Consider the following 21,807-nt stretch of genomic DNA (forward strand, 5'->3'; position numbering starts at 1 on the left):
GAATATTACTGCTAAATAGAAAATAAACATAGTCCCATGCAACTTTTCAGCAGATGTGTAAGTAGAAATTATTAGTACAGATTCTGTCACTCAGAAAATTCTTTAGTCTTAAGTGGAAAATCATAGAATAGGCAGTAACTGATATTCAGTGATTGGAAGACTGCTCAGAGTCTACTTACATGTCTTTCCCAATATGATATTATTACCAGTACAGTCACACCTCTGAGTTAACACATTATTTCCAGGAAATTTTAAAACAACTATTAAAATAATTCAATTAATATAAATGATAGTAAGCCATTAACATCTATAAAATTTTTGAGGCAATAAAAGGGATAAATTTGAACCTCTTTGAAGACTCATTTCATCTTGTCTTTTGGTAGGTCACTGAGATTGACTCCACGGGTCTGAGTGAGCTCAGTGGAAGAACAGGTAATACCAGAGGCTGAATTCATAAGCCATCTTTTCTAAGAAAGCCAGTTTTTTGTTGTTCCCTCCTCATATTTGTGTCATTTGTGGGAATGGCAGTCTCTGTCTACTGAAGCACTTTCAGTGGGCACCCAGTCCACATGTGCTAGCTAAAGCACCATTCTCTGTGGAATAATGAAAGCTCTGAGGCATTATATCTGTTTGTAACATTTCCCAGTAAACCCTCTTTTACACTTACTATAATGAAGTTGTGGGTTTCCCAGGTGGCACTAATAGTAAAGAAACTGCCTGCCAGTGCAGGAGACATGAGACATGGGTTCGATCCCTGGATTGGGAAGGTCCTCTGGAGGAGGGTACGGCAACCCACTTTACTGTTCTTGCCTAGAGAATCCCATAGACAGAGGAGCCTGGTAGACTACAGTCCACAGGGTTGTAAAGAGTTGGACATGACTGAAATGACTTAGCACACATGAAGGAAAAATGAAATTATATCTCCTTTGAATGACAGATATGTTACTTTTTGAGATCAGTTAACAAAAAGGAAAAAAAGAGTTTTAATGGAAGAACTTAGGAGAGTAAAATTGTAAAATCATGGGATGCTATTCTTGTAATATCACCCTGATCAAATACTGCATATGGGTTAGGAAGGTTCTGACGGAGAAGGCAATGGCACCCCACTCCAGTACTCTTGCCTGGAAAATCCCATGGACGGAGGAGCCTGGTAGGCTGCAGTCCATGGGTTCTCGAAGAGTTGGACACGACTGAGCAACTTCACTTTGACTTTTCACTTTCATGCACTGGAGAAGGAAATGGCAACCCACTCCAGTATTCTTGCCTGGAGAATCCCAGGGATGGGGGAGCCTGGTGGGCTGCCATCTATGGGGTCGCACAGAGTCAGACATGACTGAAGCAGCTTAGCAGCAGCAGCAGCAGCAGGAAGGTTCCAAAAGGGAGAGAAAAGCAAAGACAATCATGGGCCATGGATAGGAATTCCAGGGATTCCAAAGCATATGAACTATTAGAGCTCTGAATATTTATTAAAATGTCACTAGCAAGGAATAGTCAAAATATATAGAAAGAAATGGTAATTGAGGGTCTTTATTTTTTCATGTTCTTTTTCTTCTTTAAAATTATTGATTTTAACACAAAATACTTATTACCCTCCTAAAACACCAAGGACCACGAAAGAGATATTTTTCCTTACTCATTTTTTTTTCTTTTTTTAAAGAATAAGTACATTTACAGAATTTTCCACAGTTTATTGTGATCCACACAGTCAAGGGCTTTGGCATAGTCAATAAAGCAGAAATAGATATTTTTCTGGAACTCTCTTGCTTTTTCCATGATCCAGTGGATGCTGGCAATTTGATCTCTGGTTCCTCTTCCTTTTCTAAAACCAGCTTGAACATCTGAAAGTTCACGGTTCATGTATTGCTGAAGCCTGGCTTGGAGAATTTTGAGCATTACTTTACTAGCGTGTGAGATGAGTGCAATTGTGTGGTAGTTTGAGCATTCTTTGGCATTGCCTTTCTTTTGAATTTGAATGAAAACTGACCTTTTCCAGTCCTGTGGCCACTGCTGAGTTTTCCACATTTGCTGGCATATTGAGTGCAGCACTTTCACAGCATCATCTTTCAGGATTTGAAAGAGCTCCACTGGAATTCCATCACCTCCACTAGCTTTGTTCATAGTGATGCTTCCTAAGGCCCACTTGACTTCACATTCCAGGATGTCTGGCTCTAGGTGAGTGATCACACCATCCTGGTTATCTTGGTTGTGAAGATCTTTTTTTGTATAGTTCTTCTGTGTATTCCTGCCACCTCTTCTTAATATCTTCTGCTTAGGCCGGAAGCAACAGTTAGAACTGGACATGGAACAACAGACTGGTTCCAAAGGAAAAGGAGTATGTCAAGGCTGTATATTGTCACCCTGCTTATTTAACTTATATGTAGAGTACATCATGAGAAATGCTGGGCTAGAAAAAGCACAGGCTAGAATCAAGATTGCCAGGAGAAATATCAATAACCTCAGATATGCAGATGACACCACCCTTATGGCAGAAAATTAAGAGGAACTAAAAAGCCTCTTGATGAAAGTGAAAGTGGAGAGTGAAAAAGTTGGCTTAAAGCTCAACATTCAGAAAACGAAGATCATGGCATCTGGTCCCATCACTTCATGGGAAATAGATGGGGAAACAGTGGAAACAGTGTCAGACTTTATTTTTTGGGGCTCCAAAATCACTGCAGATGGTGACTGCAGCCATGAAATTAAAAGACGCTTACTCCTTGGAAGGAAAGTTATTACCAACCTAGATAGCATATTCAAAAGCAGAGACATTATTTTTCCAACAAAGGTCCATCTAGTCAAGGCTATGGTTGTTCCAGTGGTCATGTATGGATGTGAGAGTTGGACTGTGAAGAAAGCTGAGTGCCCAAGAACTGATGCTTTTGAACTGTGGTGTTGGAGAAGACTCTTGAGAGTCCCTTGGACTGCAAGGAGATCCAACCAGTCCATTCTAGAGATCAGCCTTGGGATTTCTTTGGAATGAATGATGCTAAAGCTGAAACTCCAGTAGTTTGGCCACCTCATGCGAAGAGTTGACTCATTGGAAAAGACTCTGAATGGGGAGGGATTGGGGGCAGGAGGAGAAGGGGACGACAGAGGATGAGATGGCTGGATGGCATCACTGACTCGATGGATGTGAGTCTGAGTGAACTCCGCGAGTTGGTTTTGGACAGGAAGGTCTGGTGTGCTGCAATTCATGAGGTCGCAAAGAGTCGGACACGACTGAGCGACTGAACTGAACTGAACTGAACATTTACAGAATGCTTTGACTTCTCTGCCACTTCACTCACTAAAGGAGTGGATAGTGTTTTTGATTAATTTGGAAGGAAATATTGGACACATGTAGCCTAGCTGCTTCTCTTTCTCTTGGCAGTGATTTATATGTTGATAAAGATACTCTGCATTTTTCTTCTGGAGAAGCTCTGCCTGTCCAAGGGAAGCCCTGATCCAGTTCAGGCTGTTGAGTATAAATGTCTATCTAATTCTTTGGTTCACTATTAAGACTACCAATTGCCCTCTCATAAAAACTATCTGAGGTCCAGGGAACTCTTCAGGCAGGAATACTAGAGTGGGTATAGCCACCATTTCCTTCTCCACCGTATCTTTCCGACCCCAGTATCAAACCCCAGTCTCACACATTGCAGGTAGATTCTTTATTGCCTAGTCATCAGGGAAGCCCTCTCTTACATTACAGCTTTTAAATAAAATAATATTTTGATTTCTATCTTCCTTACACTTCTGTTTGCTTTTTCAGTAAATTTCACCCTAGGACCTGAGAAAATGTACTATTTATTGGACACCTTTAAGCCTGCACACTAAAAACATTCCCATATAGTAACTCTAAAGTTAAACCTCTATAAAATAAAGTTATATTTTACAGAAAATAGTCTCTATATCAGAAAAAATCTAGTTAAATATTAGTCCTTTTTATTTTTCTTCTACTTTTTGGCTGTTTTTTTGACCAAAAAAAAAAATAGATACAAATTTTTTCATTGATTTGGTAATTTTAGAATAAAAGGCAGAAAATACTTTATACCAAATAAGGCCCTTCCTCCTCAAATGAAAAAATTTAAAGTTTATTCTCACTGAAGCAGAATTTTGCTGGATGTAAGTCTTTATTTTAATTTTTTTAATGTGTTCATGCTCATTATGATACAGGAAAACATTTTATAGCTGAAGTTTCTTCTACAAAGCCAGTAATATTATTATAACCATTAACTTCTGGGAGATTGAGGGTTAGGGTTAGGGTTTAAAGTGTTTAAAAATTTATAGTGTTATTGGAATTGAGGTGTTATTGGAATGACAGTTATCAAGGGATAGTTCTATTATTTCCATCCCCACTGATATAAAAATAGTAAGCAGAATGTTGGCTGTCATTTAAAATCAGTTATTTCAGCACATGACAATATAAGCCTGGAATGAGGACTGATAAATATATGTTTATGCAAACTGAAATGATTCACAGATTTGTAGACTTATGTGCTAGTGAACTACAGTAGAATTCAGTTTATTTAAACTACACAGATGGGGTCAGGTAGGAGGAGAGAAGTAAACCATAAATGCAAACTAAAACTAAATGAATGAATTCTGTATTACTATCAGTATAAGAAATGATAGTTTCTAGAATTTCCCTCATGGTAACATATGATTATTTTTCATAGTGATAGACTATATAGTTAGAAATGCCATTGCTGGTATCAATATATCAAATCTAATAGGGAAGCTTTGACAGGAAATGTATTTGTATGTAGTTAGTCTCTTTCTACTCATTCAAACTATTTCCTACTAGTATCCCATGGATCTCCCTCTTTAGCTTCACTATTTTGAAAATAAAAATTAATAGATGATGCTAAGTTTTATGTGAGGAGATAGGGCAAGTAGTTTAGAGAAAGGGGAGGAGTGGAAATCAAAGAAATACTTCAGCTTTCTAAGTGAGTGGTGAAACACAGCAGTACCAAAAGCCTTGCTGAAGACAAAAATTGAAGGTCACATTTTGGATATGTCAGGTATGAGATGTCTGTGAAATACGGAAGTAGAGATGTGAAGCATCTGTTGTAACATGAAGTTGAGTCCCAAGAAAAGATCTGGTTTGCAGATATACGCCTCCATGCTAAAGTGTGTGTTTTAAACCCAAGGAAACAATTGCAGTCACTTAGGGAGAGGATACAGAAAGAAGAAAATTCAATCCAAATGAGATTTTAGGTCAAACAGAAGCCAAGTCAATAAAACAAAATCTGAAAAAGAGTAATTAGTGAGAGAAGGAAAACAAAGAATAGAATCACAGAGACCAAAGGAAGAGAGGATGTGAGACTGTCTGTCCATATTGAGTAGCGTTGTGAAATAGAAAAAGATGAGGACAGTGAACTACTTTGAATGAATAACATAAATATTTTTTATTATGTTGACGAGCAGATTAAATGAAGTGACGATGGAAACTGAAGAGTAAGGAGATGAAAAATGACTAGTGTTGAGGATGTTGAGATTGTGTGATGAAAATTCCAAAGTTCGACTAGAAAGAGAAAAATTGAGGTTATGAATTTTTTTTAGTTGAAAGATTCTAATATGATATACGTAATCTGAGGGGACTATTATGTCAATAAAAGAAAGACTGTTAAATCAGAAGAGAAAGATAATCTAAGCAGTAAAGTCCTCAAAAAGGTAAAAATGGAGGGAGCGGACTTTGGTAAAAAGCACTTTGTTCATTATGACAGGAGGAAAGAAGAGAAAGATAGGGTCAAGTATAGGTAGATTTGTGAGTAAAAAGAGGAGAGAATTTCCAAGTTATGGCTTCTATTTTCTTATTCAACTATGAAAATAAAACACCTGAGAGTTATAAGATGACCTAGCCAAGAGCCTTAATAAATCCCACATTGAGAGTCAAGTGAAGAAGAATAAACAGCTAAAGGATCAGGGGAAAAAAAAAAAAAAAAACTGAGTATAGGGAGTCAAGAGAGCCCTATGAAAACATCCATCCATATTAGGGATTAAGAGATGGAACAAAAGTCATACAACATCATCATGCTAAAGCTATTGGAAAGAGAAAGAAAGAAATGAATACAGAGAAAGTAGAAGATTCCTGTGAGCTCAAGATAATTAAGAATTATATACTACATAATTTAATTTTCTTTTATTTTTGAATTTATTAACTATGAAAGGGCCTTTTATATTGTAAAAAATATGCAAATATTATGACTTTGTATGCAAACTATCATTAAATTAGCTACCCTTAACTAATTGTTAGAAATACCCTATGTAAGAAATATAAACCTGGATTAAAGATATGTAGCTGGGCAAGTGGTATTAACTGTAACAAACAAATTTTTCATCATGCTTTTCTGAGTTCTTAAAAATTCCTTTGACAAATAGCTTAAAGAGAATCTTCTAAAATGTAACAAAATGTTGATTGTAATTACAATTATTAAGTATATGTGTTTTTATGCTTTTTTGAGTTTTACAGTTTGAATACTTTTTATAGCTTTTACCAAAAATTAATGAATTATGAGAAGTTATATATTACATACAAAGAAGAAACAAAACACATTTTATTTCTCTGGGTGTATGTATTTAATTCAGTTCAAATTTTATAATTTAGAATCAGCATGAATTGCAATAAATGGATCTTCAGCAGAGTTACTAATAGAAAAATGAGCTTTGCCATCACTGGAAACACTGATTTGAATCCCTGTACAACTGTTACCACTTTTATCTCCAGAAATAACATCACAATATGTACCAGCAGGAAGACCAGTCTGCAAAGTTGCAGATAGTGTACTGTAAAAATAAAAGTTAAGATTTAATATGAATTTAACACAATTAAAAGCAAGAATACAGACTCTCTAAAATAGTGTAACTGTGTGCTATAGAACTTTAAGCAGTCAAGGTCTCAATGAAAATAAAATTCAAACATAAAGATTTCTGCAGTGGTTGGTTTTCTCAGGGTCAACAAAATTCTTATAGAAGATATAGAAATTTCCTAGTCAATAGTAAATATTATACAAAAAAATAAAGTTGAAGAGTATCAGTGAAGATTTGAATGACCTGCTTCACTTAGAGAAAATAATTTTAAATTACTTTAAATGTATCCTCATCTGAACTTAAGAAAATACTGATTATTTTCAAAAACTTAAATTTGGTTATTTCCTCAAAAATCTCCTTTTTTCAAGAGGTTAAAATAAATTTGGGCTGGAGATAAAAATAATCTTGCATTTCTATAAAGAAGTATATAATTTTAAAATATAATGCTGTCTCATAAATATGTTTCTTCCCTCTCCCTGATAGCTCAATTGATAAAGAATCTGCCCACAGTGCAGAAGATGTGGGAGACACAGGTTTGAGGCCTGGGTCAGGAAGGTCGCCTGGACAAGAAAATGGCAATCCACTCTGGTATTCTTGCCTGTAAAATCTCATGGACAGAGAAGGTTGGCATGCTACCATCCATAGGGTTGCAGAGTCAGACAGGACCTAGCACGCATACACATATGACAAAAGACAGGGAAAAAAAGGACTAGTAATGGATTCTTGGGGAAGACAAGTATATACTTTTTTATTTGTTATTATTATTTTTTGCCAGTAAAATATCATTTGGGCAAAGAGTGAGCTAAACATGGGTGGAATCTAGTTTGGACTAACATTACAAGTGCTTGCAAAGATGCCTTCTGAGCTATAATTCCGTATGTGAGGGAAACAGTATAATGGAGGCAAAGAATATAAGTTTCACAAATGAAAAGCCAGTAACGAGATGTCTCAGAACTAAAAGTAATAAGTCCCCTGAGGTGAATCAATGACCATAATATACATATTCATTATAAATATATATATGCTTTAAAAAGTATTATTTGTCACAGAGAGATGGGAATGTGCAAAACAAGACTAAAGAACTACGTACTAAAGTAGGTGAAAAAAAGAGAGGAAAAAAGACATTTCAGATCTGAGGCAGTATTTTTCCATTATTGATTTAAAAAGTTTTATAAGACATTTTTCTATGGATTTCGTGACCTTTTATATTAACGACTTTGTATATTTTGGGGGCTTCTCTGGTGGCTCAGAAAGTAAAGAATCTGCCTGCAGTGCAGGAAACCTGGGTCCAACCCCTGGGTCAGGAAGATCTCCTAGAGGAGGAAATGGCTACCCACTCCAGTATTCTTGCCTGGAGAATTAAATGGACAGAGGAGCCTGGTGGGCTACAGTCCATGGGGTCACAAAGAGTTAGACATGACTGAGTGACTAACATGTGTATATTTTATGTGAGGTGTATATGTAAGCAGTACACATGCATCACATCTGTCCATGATGTGAAGAGTGCACAAAAAATGACTCCACTTAGAAAAGAAAACCATTATAAACAGAGGAGATAAAAGAAAATCAGTCATCATCATTTTTATTCTGACCCTTTTCTAATCGTTATGTTTTCTTAATCTGCCATCTAAAGAATTTTTCAGATGTGAAAAAAGTAAATGAGCAGGAAAAGAATAAACCAAGAACATATTAGCATAAAATATTATTTCTAATTGATCTACTTACCTGTCATCATTGTTAAAGACAATGAATCCTTTTTTTCCTCTTCCAAAAGCTACTTGGTTGCTGCCATTGTCCCACCAGTTTGTAAAAGGTTGACCATCAACTACATTACGGAACATAACCATGTTCCTAAAAACAAAAGAGCATGTGAAATGCTGTTGATACTTCAACAATTTAAAACAAAACAATGGACTTCCCTGGTGGCTCAGTAGTGGAGTATCTGCCTACCAAAGCAGGAGAAATGGGTCTGATCCCTGATCCAGGAAGATCCCACATGCCACGGAGCAACTAAGCCCATGTGCCACAAATGTTGGACCTGTGTTCTAGACCTTGGGAACTGCAACCACTGAGCCTGCAAATCCCCTAAAGCCCATGCTCCACAACAAGAAAAGCCACCTCAGCGAGAAACTCCCACACCACCACAAAGAGGAGCCCGGCCCACTACAAGGAGAGAAAAGCCTGCACAGCAACAAAGACCCAGCTCAGTCAAAAACCAGTAAATAAATAAAGGCATTTTAAAAATGCTAAGAAAGTTTATTATCAGAGAATGTGTCCAAATAAGGTTTCCTACCTTATTTGACGCCATCGATGTTCACAGACCCAGTCATTGCCACAAGTAGTATCTGGATTAATAGTAACTTCTTTAATTACTCCATTTTTATTTGGTGGCCCCATCCAATCATTAACATCCTCAATTAGTAAAAAAAAAATAATAATAATAATCAATTTTAAAAGCTCACATTTTTAACATTACATGTGTCCTTATTTAGGACATCAAACCCAATCTGTCCTATTTGTGTTTTTGTAGTGGCTTCACTTAGAATTCAACTTGTTCAGGATTTTTACTAAGTATATCTTCTCCCTAACTTCTCATTCCCTAGTGCCATATTTCAAACAAGAGTATGATTTTTTTAGTCTCTCATTGTTTTCCAAGGAATTGTAATCACTTCTTAATATCACTATAGGCAGTGTGATGTTATTGAAATGGCAAGGACTTTAGTGTTATAAAATGCAGGACTAAAAGATAGGTTCCATTACTACTAGCTCAAAGACTTAGTTAATATACATAACTTCTATGCCTCATTTTCCTCTTCTGTAAAATGATGATATTATAAGTTACTATAAAAATTAAATAAGGTATGTAAAAATCTTTATACATGATAATTGCTAATAAATGACTGTTTCGTTCATCTTTTTTCAATAAAAGTTCTAATCAAAATATCAAAATACTCTTCACTAAATTGACCAAATTTTATTACTGTGCTTTTCTAATTGGTACTTTCAAGGTAATCATAGGAAAAAATAGATTATGTCTAGGAAGGTTATCAATATCTGTCTTAAATCATATGGTATGATAAATGATGGACAAGCTAAGAGTTGTTAGCATGCAGAAGTCATGGAGAAGACTTTATGGGAAAGGGGGAAATGAACATATGCCATAACTCCTGCCATCAGAAATAAGACTAATTAGTGGAAATTATAAGAAATTGATTCAATATAAAGGGAAATATCCTAAATATTTAGGATATCTAAGGCTATCTAAGAACAGAATGAGTTGTTGTACAAAGTAGTAGTGGACTTCTCAATTTGTAAAGAACCTACTAGAAACTAGAGGAATATCTATCTGGTTCAGAGTGAAGAGAATTTTCTACGTCAGGTATGAAGTTGCTGTATGATGCTGCATTTGAAACTTCCCACTAACTTTCCAAATAACTTAAGTTCTTATTTCTCAGTTTCTTTTAAAAATATTTACTCAGATTAATGTCTTTACCATACTGCTCAAATTTTTCTGATTTTTAACATTTTCAGAATAGTTAGCAAATTTCTCTTTAATGTATTTTCCTTCCTGCTATACTTTCCCTACTGAACTTCGGCTCAACTAGATAATGCCTTTGCATTCCACAAAACTTTCTTTAAAAAAGTATTTAACAAATACTTATATTGCTTATACCATGAGCAGGTACTGTTTTAAATTTCCTTGAAGTGTTAATTTGTAATCCTCATATCAACTGTATGAAGCAGGTACTTACAAGTACACATTTTATTCATTGTATCCTTATTTTTAAGTGGTATTTTTTAAAGTGGGTGGGCAAGAGGGTATACTTCTCATACTTTGAAATAGCTTACATACTCTTTATCAACAGAGATCATTCATTTTAATTTTTTATTTTTTTATATCTAAAGTCTGCTTTTATTTATTTATTACATTAAAATGGACTTATTGGTCCACATAACTGAAAAGTATAGGGAATAGAGTTACATTTTGGATAAATGGATGCCATTAGGTTACTTATTTTCTTCCCATTCATCATCTCTTCTTTCTTCTGGTTGGCTTTATTTATATATTTTTTTGTGGTCTTTGTTTTATTTTTTTAATATAAATTTATTTATTTTAATTGGAGGTTAATTACTTTACAATATTGTACTGGTTTTGCCATACATCAACCTGAATCCACCACAGGTATACACGTGTTCCCCATCCTGAACCTCCCATCCTCCTCCCTCCCTGTACCATCCCTCTGGGTCATCCCAGTGCACCAGCCCCAAGTATCCTGTATCATGCATCAAACCTGGACTGGCGATTCATTTCATATATGATACTATACATGATTCAATGCCATTCTCCCAAATCATCCCACCCTCTCCCTCTCCCACAGAGTCCAAAAGACTGTTCTATACATCTCTGTCTCTTTTGCTGTCTTGCTTACAGGGTTATCATTACCATCTTTCTAAATTCCATTTTAATTTTTTTAAATATCCACTGCATTGTTACAAGAACCCTGTGTCAGGTTTTCACTTAATAAATATTTGATAAAATAAATAGTGAATGTTATAGCAATATGTGAAATTATAACAAAATTAACTTCTTTTTCTTGAGAAGAAGATATTTTGTACAACACCAAAACTTACTTTTCCATTCACAAAATGTCTTGTCCAACGGTAGCTTGACATTACTCGTGTAAATCCATAGGGATGAGCGAGCATAAATCCGACTCCCATTTTGTACAGTCTAAAAGGCACAAAATTATCTTATTATTAAAGAAAATAATATTTTTAACATCATTAAAATGGTAGGTTTAAAAATGGGGAACTTTGTTTCTTACCTAGCATCCCAGAATGTAAGAATAGATGCTCCCCCAGCTCCATGCCCTCGCTGATTGTCATGGTTATCAACAAAGACAAGTGCCCTGTTAGAAGGCATGAAACCCCAGCCTTCTCCCCAGTTCCTATTAAAAAAAGAAAATCTTAAGAATATATATATGTATTCTTTTACAATAACTTTAGAATAATCAAAATGTGCATTTCTTTCAGTATTGCACTCTTCAATGAAATTCTCTCTCTAGTTAAATGATTATTCTGTAGGGTTTTAAAATTTTTTAATTTTTAAAATTAATTTATTTTAATTGTAGAATAAACTGAGCTTTTGAAAATTACAAACTATATATATATATATATTATCTACAAATACATTCCATGCATGTATATATGTAGAAATTACTTCAATTACATTCATGTTATAAGAATTTTGCTATAAAATTTATATTAGAAGTTTTAGTGTATTATAATTTAGATAGACTTCAGAAGGGCCAACATACATACCATTTTATACAGAATTGCAAATTAGATTAAGTTTCAACAGTATATTGTTATAAACATTTTAATATTTGAAATTAACTAATATATGTAAAGTCTATAGAATGGCCACATTGTAGGAACTTCATAAATTATAGAATCACTTTAGTAAGAACCTGGCTTTCACAAATTATGTGCAAACATTAATTAAATCTAGTACAGTCATATAATGTATAAATTACAATCTCTAGATTGGTGTTGAGTCCCTAAAAAGCTTCCTTGTGATTGATATTCTAAATAATAAAGATGATCACTTGGAATGTGGGGATATACAGCACTTGTTATTAGTAAATGAATCCTTGAAATTTGTCTAAATAAGAAGGCATTATGAAGAAAACTCATGTTGAGGTATCATCACAAAAAAATCTGTGAAATAATTCAAAGGATAAAGCATATTTTATTTACTTTAAGTAAGCCATCTTCTCTCCACTCCACTTGCGAATAACTGTTCCTAGTTTTGCACCATATTTAAATTCTGTCACACGGCCATTTCCAAAGTACTCACTGCTTGTAATTGCCTCACCACCCAGATCAATTACCTTGTAGAAATGAAGAAGAAAACAACAATTTAAATAAGAATTTAACTAAGTTAAACTTATATAAAAAATAGCTTTATACTATTTTATATTATATGAAATACCCCAAATGGTTTTCCTTATATCAAGATTCTCATTTTTCTTTGCTAGACTACATCTATCCAACAATAGTAAAAGTAACATGACAAAGTAACTTGTCCTGTGAGAATGCTGACCTAATTTAGACTTGCACATAAATGATAAGACTAGTTCATACTTGTATAGCACTTAATATCCAGCTGGTAATATTTCTTGCTACTTGATAAATATTACCTCTTCAAATCTCCAAAGAAAACAAAGATATAACCATTATCATTATTCCTTTCGATAACTTCTGAAAAAATTGTTGCACAGAGAGGTTAATGAATCAGCCTAACCAAACACACCTAATGGTGATCTAGCCAAAATTTAGAGTCAGATATCCTGTCTTAAGACAACTATATTATTATCTGTCTTCTATCACAGCCTCTGGGGAAATTATACATGACATGGAGATTTTTGCAGCCTAAATAAATTTTTGTCATTTGGATAACAAACCTCTTGATATAGAGTTAGATGTACTGTCTTCTGAATAAAAGGAGGTTAAGGAACATTCTTCTATGTAAATGATTCAGCCATTAAGCTAAAGAAACTGCATTTTAAATAAAATCTGTCACTTATTTTCTGATGAATTATTGATGAGGAATTATTTTCTAAGAATAATAAATGGTCATATTTTATATGGATACACGTGTATATTGACATACCTCCTGGTAAATGAAAGGTTTACTTCCTGAAGGAAACCACTTTGTGTTTAGATTATGCAGTTTATCCAAAACTGCCTTTATGTCTCCAGGCCACATGTGCTTAGAAGCATCAATTCGGAACCCTGCTACACCAATGTCAATGAGATGGTTTAGATAGTTAGCAATCGTGGAGCGCACGTAATCTTTCTCCAGTGCAAGATCAAGAAGACTAACGAGACGACAATCCCGGACCTATGGAGAAAAAAATTTTGTGATTGACACATAAAACATCACCTTCACTTGAGAATCCATTCAATTATTCATTCATTTATTCACTAACAGATATTTCAATAGTGATTTCTTTGCACCAGTCTCTGGAGATATTGACATTCTAGTACTGACATACCTTTGAAATATTTTTCATTGTAAAAATGAAAAAAATGGAGAAAAAGTAGATGAGTTTTTTCATTTTGAAAAATTAAATTGGGGAAAATTATTTGAATGTTGATATGAGATTCTGAAGTCAGACTTGGAATGCTGTTTTCCTAAACACTCTAAACTAACATTTAAAATGGAGATCAGTGAGCTACATATGGATAATAAAAGGTGTAGATAGATATTTTGCTAATTACCTGATAAGCATCATTATAGCTCTCAATATCTCCACTTCCAGTTTTACATTTTCCATCATTAAAATCCCAGCCAGAGTATGGGACTGCTGGAAAATCCTCACTTCCAGGGTTGAAATAACTTCCACAAGTACTGCCTGTTCCCGCACTCACACCACTTCCAGTCATATGATTAATTACAGCATCCACATAAATACGGACCTGAAAGGCAAAATTTCCATTTCAGTTTGACTTACAGAGAGATAGAAATTTATAGTATTATTAATTAGATTGTACAGCACATTGATAACATTCCAAAATACTTCTTTGTTATTTTATAACTTATCTTACAAGAAAACAGTCAAGTGTGAAAAGAAATCATTGTGAATTGAAGCCCTATAAGCATTCTAGGCACTTGGAAGATGCTTATACATATAATAAATTAAGAGAACCCCAAACTAATAGAACTGTGAAAAAATACAAAGAGACTTTTTTTTTTGGAGTATCTGGAATCAGTTGAGGCAAGAGAGATTATTAGTTTTTGAAGTTTCCATAGGTCATCCTAAGAAACAAGAAGCCAGACTCTACTATCTATTTAGGATCAGAAGAATAAAGGTAGGTATTGTCTCTCATCTCCTTCATGGATCACAGCCATGTTGTGGCAAAAAGGGTCTTGTGTAACTCAGTGAAGCTATGAGTGATGTCATGAAGGGCCACCCAAGATGGATGGGTCATAGTGAGAAGTTCCAACAAAATGTGGCCCACTGGAGGAGGGAACGGAAAACCACTCCAGTGTTCTTGCTGCAAGAACTCCATGAACAACACAAAGAGGCAAAAAGATGTAGCACCGGAATATGAGGACCCCAGGTCAGAAGTGTCCAATATGCCACTGGGAAGAGTGGAGGGCAATTACTAATTGCTCCAAAAGAATGCAGCAGCTGTGCCAAAGTGGAATGATGCTCAGTTGTGGATGTGTCTGGTGGTGAAAGTAAGGTCTGATGCTGTAAAGCACAATATTGCATAGGAACCTGGAAAGTTAGATCAATGAATCAAGGTAAACTGGACGTGGTCAAGCAGGAGATAGCAAGAGTAAACATCAACATCTAAGGCATCAGTGAATTAAAATGGATGGGAATGTGCAAATTTAATTCAGATGACCATTACATCTACTACTGTGGGCAGGAATCCCTAGCGCTCATAGTCAAGAAAAGAGTCTGAAATGCATGACTTGGATGCAATCTGAAAAACAACAGAATAATCTCAGTTTGTTTCCAAGGCAAAAAATTCAACATCACAGTAATCTAGTCTATGGCTCAGCCACTGAAGCCGAAGGACCTAAACTTGACAGGTTCTACAAAGACCTACAAGACCTTCTAGAACTAACACCAAAAAATGATATCATTTTCATATGGGATTAAAATGCAAAGGTAGGAAGTCAAGAGATATCCTGAGTACCAGGCAAGATGGCTATAGATTCTTTGTAGCTGAAGATGGAAAAGCTCCATATAGCCAGCAAAAACAAGACCTGGAGCTGACTGTGGCTGACATGAGGTCCTTATTGCAAAATTCATGCTTAAATTAACAAAAGTAGGAAAAACTACTTGGCCATTCAGGTATGACCTAAATCAAATTCCTTATGATTATACAGTAGAGGTAATGAATAGATTCAAGGAATTAGATCTGATAGACAGAATGCCTGAAGAACTATGGACAGAGGTTTGTATCATTGTTTAGGAGGCAGTGACCAAAACCATCCCAAAGGGGAAAAACAAAAAAAACCAAAAAGATGCAAGAAGGCAGCGTAGCTGTCTGAGCAGACTTTAGAAATAGTTGAGGAAAGAAAAGAAGCAAAAAGCAAGGGAGAAAGGGAAAGATATATCCAACTGAATGCTGAGTTCCAGAGAACAGCAAGGAGATTAGAAGGCCTTCTAAAATGAACAATGCAAAAAAGGAGAGGAAAACAGTACTCTTCAAGAAAACTGGAGATACCAAGCAAACAGTTCATGCAAAGATGGGCTTGACAAAGGACAGAAATGGTAAGGATTTAACAGAGGCAGAAGAGATTAAGAAGAGGAGGCAAGAATACACAGAAAAACTATATATATATATATATATAAAAAGGTCTTAATGACCCAGATAACCAGGATGGTGTGGTCACTCACCTAGAGCCAGACATCCCTGAGTGTGAAATCAAGTGGGCTTTCAGAAGTATTACTACAAAGAAAGCTAGTGGAGGTGTTGGAATTGCAGTTGATTTATTTAAAATCCTAAAAGATGATGCTATTAAAGTGCTGCACTCAATGTGTCAGCAAATTTTGAAAACTCAGCAGTGGACACAAGACTGGAAAAGGTCAAGTTTCATCCCAACCCTAAAGAAGAGCAGTGCCAAAGAATGTTAAAGCTACAGTACAATTGCTCTCATTTTACATGCTAACAAGGTTATGTTCAAATCCTTCAAGCTAGGCTTCAGCAGTATGTGAACCAAGAACTTCCAGATGTAAAACCTGGATTTTAGAAAAGGCAGAGAAACCAGAGATAAAATTGCCAACTCTCATTAGATCACAGAGAAAGCAAGGAAATTTCAGAAAAACATCTGCTTCATCGACTATGCCAAAGCCTTTGACTGTGTGGATCATAACAAACTATGGAAAATGCTTAGAGAGATGGGACTAACAGACCACCTAACCTGTCTTCTGAGAAAACTAAGTGCGGGTCAAGAAGCAACAGTTAGAATCTTACATGGAACCAATGAATGGTTCAAAATGGGGAAAGGAGTAAGACAAGGCTGTATATGGTCACTCTGTTTATTCAACGTCTATGCAGATTATATCATGCGAAATACTGGGCTGGATGAGTCAAAAGCTGTATTCAAGGATCCCTAGAGAAATATCAATAACCTCAGATATGCAGATGATACCACTCTAATGGCAGAAAGTGAAAAGGAACTAAAGAACCTGTTGATGAAAGTGAAAGAGGAGCGTGAAAAAGCTGGCTTAAATCTCAACATTCAAAAAACTAAGATCATGGTATCTGGTCTCATCACTTCATTTCAAATAGTAGGGAAAAAGTAGAAGCAGTGACAGATTTTATTTTCTTGGGCTCCAAAATCACTGTGGATGGTGACTACAACAATGAAATTAAAAGATGCTTCTTTGATGAATGATTGGTTCTGAGGTCCCTGCAACACTTCAGAAATATTAGTGTGGCTGCTTTAAAAAAAAGAAAGAAAGAAACTGTGTATCTGGTCACTTATTCCTCTAAAATTATCTCATTGCCTGGGATTCAATCTTCCCTCAATATACTTGTTCTAGAACATTACATACACAGCAAATGTAAACAGATTTGAAGGAGGACCAGGAAAGACAGTTAATATTAAAGAAAAATGTATGTTTTGGCTTCACATTTAACTTTTTTTAAGTTTCATGAATGGATAAAACAAACAAATAAATTTTGTATATAGGATCTGTAAAACTATCTTGTCTATTTAAGTTTCTTGCTCATACCCCATGCAAATTAGAACTCAGTGTGGTACATGGCCATATTCAAACACCTAAGAGTCATGCAACTGACGCTTTAGTTTGAAGCATCTAATCCTTTCTTTCAAAGTAGACACAACCATACTGCATTCTTACTGAGGATTTTGTCCATCAATATGTTGCCATGAATTATCTCTACCACCTTTCCTCTCAAGAATCAAAACCAGCTTGATTTGGGAATCTTCTCTTTTCCAAATGAAATAGAGATGCAATACTTAACTTTCCTTGGTGTTTGTAGATATTGCCTTGTGCATTCCATTGTAAAAGAGATGGTGACACCTGTCAGTAAGGCATCAATGACCAAAAAAAATGCTTGGAAGGAAAGCTGTGACAAATCTAGACAGTGTATTAAAAAGCAAAGACATCACTTTGCTGACAAAAGTCAGTATAGTCAAAGTTATGTTTTTTTTTCAGTAGTCATGTATGGATGTGAGAGTTGGACCATAAAGAAGGCTGAGTGCCAAAGCACTGATGCTTTCAATCTGTGGTGCTGGAAAAGATTCTTGACGGTCCCTTGGACTGCACGGAGATCAAAGCAGTCAATCCTAAAGGAAATCAACCCTGAATATTCACTGGAAGGACTGATGCTGAAGCTGAAGCTCCAATACTTTGGTCATGTGATACGAAGAGCCGACTCACTGGAAAAGACCGCGATGTGGGGAAGATTGAAGGCAAAAGAAGAGGACAGAAGAGGATGAGATGGTGAGATAGCACCACTGACTCAGTGGACATGAACTTGAGCAAATTACAGGAGATAGTGAAGGACAAAGAAGCATGGTGTGCTGCAGTTCTTGGGGTCACAAACAATCAGACAAAACTTAGTGACTGAACAACAACAATTGCCTCTCATTATGCTCTTCATCAAAGAGAAAATAATTACAGACGATCATAGTACTTGCGGGAAGGAATATCCAAGAATTATGGGTGGCCATACAATTCACATAGAAGAAACAGCAAATGTTGTAAGTGGAACTTCTAATTGCTAACTGGAAAAGTGTTCCCCCAAAATGTGTACAACCATAAAGGTTGAAAGTTGATGTTCTGCTTTATAAAATAAAACTTAAACTTACATTAGTTGAAGTCTGTGGCCTTAAACTTTTAATTACATCTTCTTTAGTGGATAAATGGTACATATAAAAATAGTTATAATTAAACATAAGGTAACAATTACATTTTAATTTATAGCTAAAGCATGAGGTAACTTTTATATGCATGAAAATTGTTCTTCTTAAAAGGAACAAGAGACAAGAGAGATAAATTATTTTTCTGTATCATGTGTTTAAAGGAAACTTTAAGTCACTTACACCAACGTTGTTACATCTAGTCACCATGTCTTTGAACTCATTTTCATTTCCTGATCTTGTACATAACTTGTAACTAACTGGTTGGTATCTTTCCCACCAAGGTCGTGAAGGGTCAGTAATCACAGCATTTTCACTGGGTGGGGAGACCTACAAATAAAACAATGTTAATAAGTATCAATTTATGACTCACTTTATACCACTGAATAGTCTATAAACTAATCAATAGTCTAAAATTATTTCTGAATCTTTGGTAACTGCATTTCTTTACAATTGTTTGAAAATATTAACATTGCATTGGAAATATCCTGCTGAAAAAAATTATCTTGGAAATAAAACGTAAAGTCACCGACAATTTCAAATTTTTTTCTTCCTCAGAAAACTGTTTTACTTAGAGTACTTTAATTGTGAAGTAAAATGTTGTCCCAGCTTTCAGACACAGGGGATACTACCACTTATTCTCAGCACAGCAATTTCTGCAACTTATACAATGAACAATACTCACCTGAACCCCTCCAAATCCTTTAGGGGCTAAGTATCGCTCACATTCAAGAGCAATATCGACCCAGCGCCACTCAAACAGATGAACAATGGAGGTCCGTCCAGATTTGACGTGTGGGTCATACTGAGCCCAGCAGAACCCAATTGCTGAAAGCAACAGAAAAAACTTCATTTTGCTTTGAAGTTGTCAGTGTTCTTTCCAGCAACTATTTATATTCCTATAAGAAGTATATATTACAAAATAAATGTTAAATGAGCAAACACTTGAGCACAAACTGTTTATTCATAATCTGAAAAGAAATATTGATAATAATTTAAACAGATGAAGAACATCCATAAAATCTCCCAAGAATACCATCTAAATGAGCTTTAATAACAATGCTTTCCTTATCGTGGGAATATTAACCTTTTAAACATCTGGTATTAAATATTTATAAAGTGTGTAATCATGTATTATTTAAGTAGGATTAGATCTTATATCTAAAGTCCTTCACTAACAGAAGGAAAATAACAATTAGAGTCACCTGAACTCACAGTCAAAATATTTCCCTAACTATCTATTGCAAACATTTGCAGGGTTTCAATTTCAAAATGAACAAAATATTCAGTTCAGTTTTGGTTTTACCCCCAACCAAAATTTTTGATTATTGAAGTTTCTGCATTAAGAAATTAAGTTTCAATATGACATTTTATTGTGAGGTTAATAATAGATATTAATTATACATACAGTCATAGAATATCAGATATATCAAGAGATTAAATAAAGAGAAGTTAATTCTATGGCTTCTTTTCCATTAGGACATCATCACAGGACTCAAGTTTGACCAAGTATAAGATCTTTAGGCTTATTCACTCCAGGAGTGCACACAGAGCATCTGAGCAAACCCCTTAGTGAAAGTATTGTATCAAAACATCTATTCTGATGTTCTGGATTTTTTTCAAAACTATAGGTTTCACCATCAAAAGCAGTGTCACTGTCAAAAACTTTGGATTCAGATAAGGTAAGTAATTAAATGCTAATGATCACAGTACTGAGGTAAAGCATATTTCACAATATAAGCATTGATGCATTTACCTTCTGTTTCTAATCTGAAAAAATACATTAGGGTAACCAAGTGAGGCAACAAGTCAATTCTCAGTAGACTTATTTATATGTCGATTGAGCAGGGGGTTTTGAACAGCATTAGGGGTCAAAGTGAGCCTGGAGTGATGATTCTAGATAATCAAAAAAAAGAAACAAAGAATAGATCTGATGATTGAAATAATTCTAATAGCTCTCTAATTTCTAACAGGAAATGATAAAAATCATTGGGAATTCTAAAGTGTTTCTGCTTGGCTACAGGGGATGTTCCATTCTATTTTAATGTTAAGATTCTATGATCTTAATCTGCAGTAATACAGTTGTTTGTTGTTCTGAGAATAAGAGGAGACAGCGGAATTTTATTTCGGAATTCAGGAAAATTTAACATCCATAAAATCCATATACCCAACATTTCCAGTCAGAAATATTTTGTGGTCAGATTAACATGATCAGAAACTGTAATAATAACATTCTACTAATTAAAAAAAAAAAAAGAACTGAGAGCCAACACTTCTCTCTTTCCCAAGAAATTAGGAAATCCTGAAGAAAGGACTCATGAAAAAAATAAAGGCAAAACTTGATCAAATGATTAAGGGTAAGGAGTAATTCTGAATAATATAAATGCCTCTATCTCTAAGATGGATTGTAGTTAAGTTCCCATAGATTGACTGGTAAAGTCTAGAGAAAGAAACTATGCATGTAAAGTGAAATTCTTTCTAATATAAATAAATTAAAAGGTGATGATTATTGGATACTTAGGCAATAAAGTGTTGCAGGAAAGAGATTCCTAGTAGACTAAACAAGACTGGCACTAAAAAGCTCTATTTTGGCTTTGGTGTGGAAGCGTGGTTTCAACAGCATAGTCTTTTAACAAGGAAACAGCATCAGCAGGAAAGGGGCTGGTGGTCTATATTAGTTAAGAGGTAGTTCCACATGGTACCTTAACAGGCATCAAGGAAGCCATAATGCAAACAAGGAAAATGGCAGGTTGCCACATAGTTCAGAAGAAAACAATTATGCTTGAGATTGTATCACATCTTCCAGGTAGAGAATCTGGGAGGCTTTGAGGGCAAGCTGTCAGTGCCACAGTAAATAGATAGAGCTTGAGACATAGCATGAAACATGTGAATCTTTGGACACATCTTCACTGAGACCAGAGTGTTGATATGAATACCTAACTGAGCAAACAAAGATATTGGTTAAAGAATCCATTTTTATTCAGCAAATTTGCACTGTCAGGGAAAATAACAAATGAATTAATTTTGAGTCTAGGATATAGTGAAAAATTAAGATCACATGGAGTAGAACACCCTTAAAATGAGGGGTTATATGTATG

General features: G+C 35.1%; 1 protein-coding gene across 1 annotated transcript; it reads right to left on the reverse strand.

Moving 5' to 3' along the window:
• Positions 1–6,517: 6,517 nt before the first annotated feature.
• LOC133244202 (alpha-amylase 2B) lies at positions 6,518–19,591 on the reverse strand. Its single transcript, XM_061411021.1, has 10 exons — positions 19,395–19,591; positions 18,893–19,039; positions 14,077–14,274; positions 13,466–13,696; positions 12,550–12,683; positions 11,616–11,738; positions 11,422–11,521; positions 9,083–9,201; positions 8,515–8,640; positions 6,518–6,765 (listed from the first exon to the last, which is right to left on the reverse strand). The coding sequence occupies exons 1-10, from the start codon at positions 19,560–19,562 to the stop codon at positions 6,576–6,578; spliced, it is 1,536 nt and encodes a 511-aa protein (XP_061267005.1). The 5' UTR covers positions 19,563–19,591; the 3' UTR covers positions 6,518–6,575.
• Positions 19,592–21,807: the final 2,216 nt, after the last annotated feature.

This window comes from Bos javanicus, chromosome 3 (assembly GCF_032452875.1).
Source record: "Bos javanicus breed banteng chromosome 3, ARS-OSU_banteng_1.0, whole genome shotgun sequence".
In the NCBI taxonomy this organism is placed as follows: Eukaryota; Metazoa; Chordata; class Mammalia; order Artiodactyla; family Bovidae; genus Bos; species Bos javanicus.